The following is a 2,436-nucleotide window of genomic DNA, read 5'->3' as shown; positions in this document are numbered from 1 at the left end:
TATTATTGGCTCTGATCGATTTAATATGTCACCTTCTCAATATTAAAAAAAAATTATAAATTATTCAATATGTCAATATTTAAATATTTTTAAAAGTGTTTTAGTTATTATTCATAAAAAAAAAAATGGGCTGAAAAAAATGAACAGACCTCGGCTTAGCGCAAGCCAAAACAAATCAATTCAACTTAAATAAAGTCGAAATGAAACTTTTACTCTTGTTCCTATTATTAATTTTTTTCTCTCGGTCACCAAACATTACTTGAATGTCTTAATGAAGTTTACTAGAAAAAAACATTTAGCAATACTAAAACGATAGTTTTTCTTAGCTCAATTAAGATGAATTTTATAATGGACAAGTAGTACAAATTATGAAACAAGCTTGATGAATTTTCTTTAAGAAAAAAAAAAGAAAGAAATTTACAATGCCATTATCTGGGATTAGAAAGAACAGATGCTGGCAGCTGTGTCGAAGAAATGTGGTGATCAGCATGGGAGAAGCTATGAGTGAATGTGAGAACACATACACCAAGTTCGTATCTACCTCCATTACACCATCCAATATCTTCACAATCGTTGACATGAGAGGCCTTCTTTCTGGGTCATCCTGCAAGCACCAAGCACCAATCTTTATCATTCTAAGTATTTCCTCCTTGTCACCGTGCATGCATGCATCTACATTTTCCACAATGTCTATTAGTCTATCTTCTTCAGCTTTATTCTGCAGCATTCTAACTAAATGGAAGTCAGATTCTGGCAGCGAGTGATCTACGTTTTTTCGTGCACAAACTATTTCCAGGAGAACAATTCCAAAGCTGTAAATGTCAATTTTTTCCGTGATACGTCCTGGTGGTAGCTTACACAATTCTGGAGCAATATATCCAGGGGTTCCTCTCATTGAAACTTGTACTTGTCCCGTTCCTTCATCGATGACCTTAGATAACCCAAAATCAGAGATTTTGGCATTGAAATTTGGACCCAACAGAATGTTCTGCGGCTTTATATCGAAATGGATTATGGTCTGTCGACATTCTTCATGGAGATAAGCAAGCCCTTTTGCAATGTCAAGTATAATCTTCTTTCTCGCCTGCCAATCAAGGAAAGGTCTTTGATCATTCTGAAAAATCCAAGTATCTAGCGATCCATTACTCATGTACTCATATACTAAAACCTTGTATGATTTCTTTGAACAAAATCCTATCAACCTCAATAAGTTAGAGTGTTGCAGGTTTCCAATTGTCTCCACTTCCTTTGTCTAGTTTATCCAAACACTTCACAGCAACTCTAGTTCCATCAGCGAGTACTCCTTTGAACACAGATCCGTAGCCTCCTCTTCCAATTCTTTCAGCGAAATCATCAGTCGCAACACGTAGATCTTCATACGGAAACCTAATAGGCGTTTTTGCTAGAACTTCCACATCCTCCTTGCTAGTTTTAGACTTGCGCCACAATTTCGAAATGATGAGAAGACCGCCACCTACGAGTCCAGCCACAAATGGTGCCGAACGTCTTCTAGGAGTAGCATTATGCATTATATCTGGCAAAGGGCTTCGTGTTATCTCCCGGCCTGTTGATGGCTGAGAATTGTCGCCGATAATGACTGTCGAGTCTCTTGAATTCGACCTTTATGAAGATGGTATATGTTAGAGATCTTCACGTATGCATCTAAGGGGTATGTTACAGTTTCTAGCAAATAGATACATGATTACAAATTTCTAATAATAGTATTAAGGGTCAGGACAGTACTAATTAATTATCAATTAAAAAAAAAAAATGAGGTTGCTTGGCTGTCGGATTGTTTGTATACAAATAACCATTGAATATGTTTACTTTGTTGTAGGAACAGAAAGAAAACAAACAGGATGTTTCTGTTATTGCTAGCAGAAAATCTTGATGCTACGACTTGAACCCTACTTATATATTATCAAAAATCGTGATTGCTTAGTTTGATATCGGATTGGCTCGTCACATGTACCTTGTTGAAATGGATCCTCTACAGTATTTAAATTACAAGCTACAAAATCACTTAGAAGTAGTATTATCCCGGGGATTGCTTTTTAAAATGCTTTATATTTAGAAATATATTGAAATATATATTTTTTTTTTAAGATTTAATTTTAACATCAACCTATCAAAATAATCTAAAAATAATAGAAAGTAAATAAATTTTTTTATATAAGAGGGTTTACAAAGTTTTTTTTTATTCGAGGAAACCCCACCCCTCGGAAAACGTATTTTATGGGTCTAGGTGAGCGAGTAAAACCCCAGATGTCCTACGCTCTAACAAGAAGTGCATGCCCTGACTCGAACTCGAGATCTGCTGTGCAGATCTTAAGCTTTTTGCCACCACGCTACACCCCTTGAGGACAGGGTTTATAAAGTGGTAAATAACAAAGTCCGATTTGGCAAGATTCTATTTATTATTATTATTATTATTAT

The 2,436-nt window shown here is 35.4% G+C and overlaps 1 protein-coding gene across 1 annotated transcript; it reads right to left on the bottom strand.

Moving 5' to 3' along the window:
• Positions 1-417: 417 nt before the first annotated feature.
• On the bottom strand, positions 418-1,529 carry LOC118058381 (G-type lectin S-receptor-like serine/threonine-protein kinase SD2-5). The gene is made up of 3 exons (XM_073408679.1): positions 1,224-1,529; positions 542-1,084; positions 418-432 (listed from the first exon to the last, which is right to left on the bottom strand). Exons 1-3 carry the CDS (start codon positions 1,527-1,529, stop codon positions 418-420), a joined length of 864 nt encoding a protein of 287 aa, XP_073264780.1.
• Positions 1,530-2,436: the final 907 nt, after the last annotated feature.

Source organism: Populus alba, chromosome 4 (genome assembly GCF_005239225.2).
Source record: "Populus alba chromosome 4, ASM523922v2, whole genome shotgun sequence".
Taxonomy (NCBI): Eukaryota; Viridiplantae; Streptophyta; class Magnoliopsida; order Malpighiales; family Salicaceae; genus Populus; species Populus alba.
The sequence above is the reverse complement of the archived record's forward strand: the minus strand, read 5'-3'. Positions and strand labels throughout refer to the sequence as shown.

Excerpts from the sequence above, each read along its gene's own strand:
- LOC118058381 (XM_073408679.1), bottom strand. The coding sequence starts at position 1,529 with ATGCATAATGCTACTCCTAGAAGACGTTCGGCACCATTTGTGGCTGGA. Across the intron at positions 1,085-1,223 it reads GTGGAGACAATTGGAAACCT|GCGAGAAAGAAGATTATACT; the intron begins GCAACACTCTAA and ends CTTGATTGGCAG.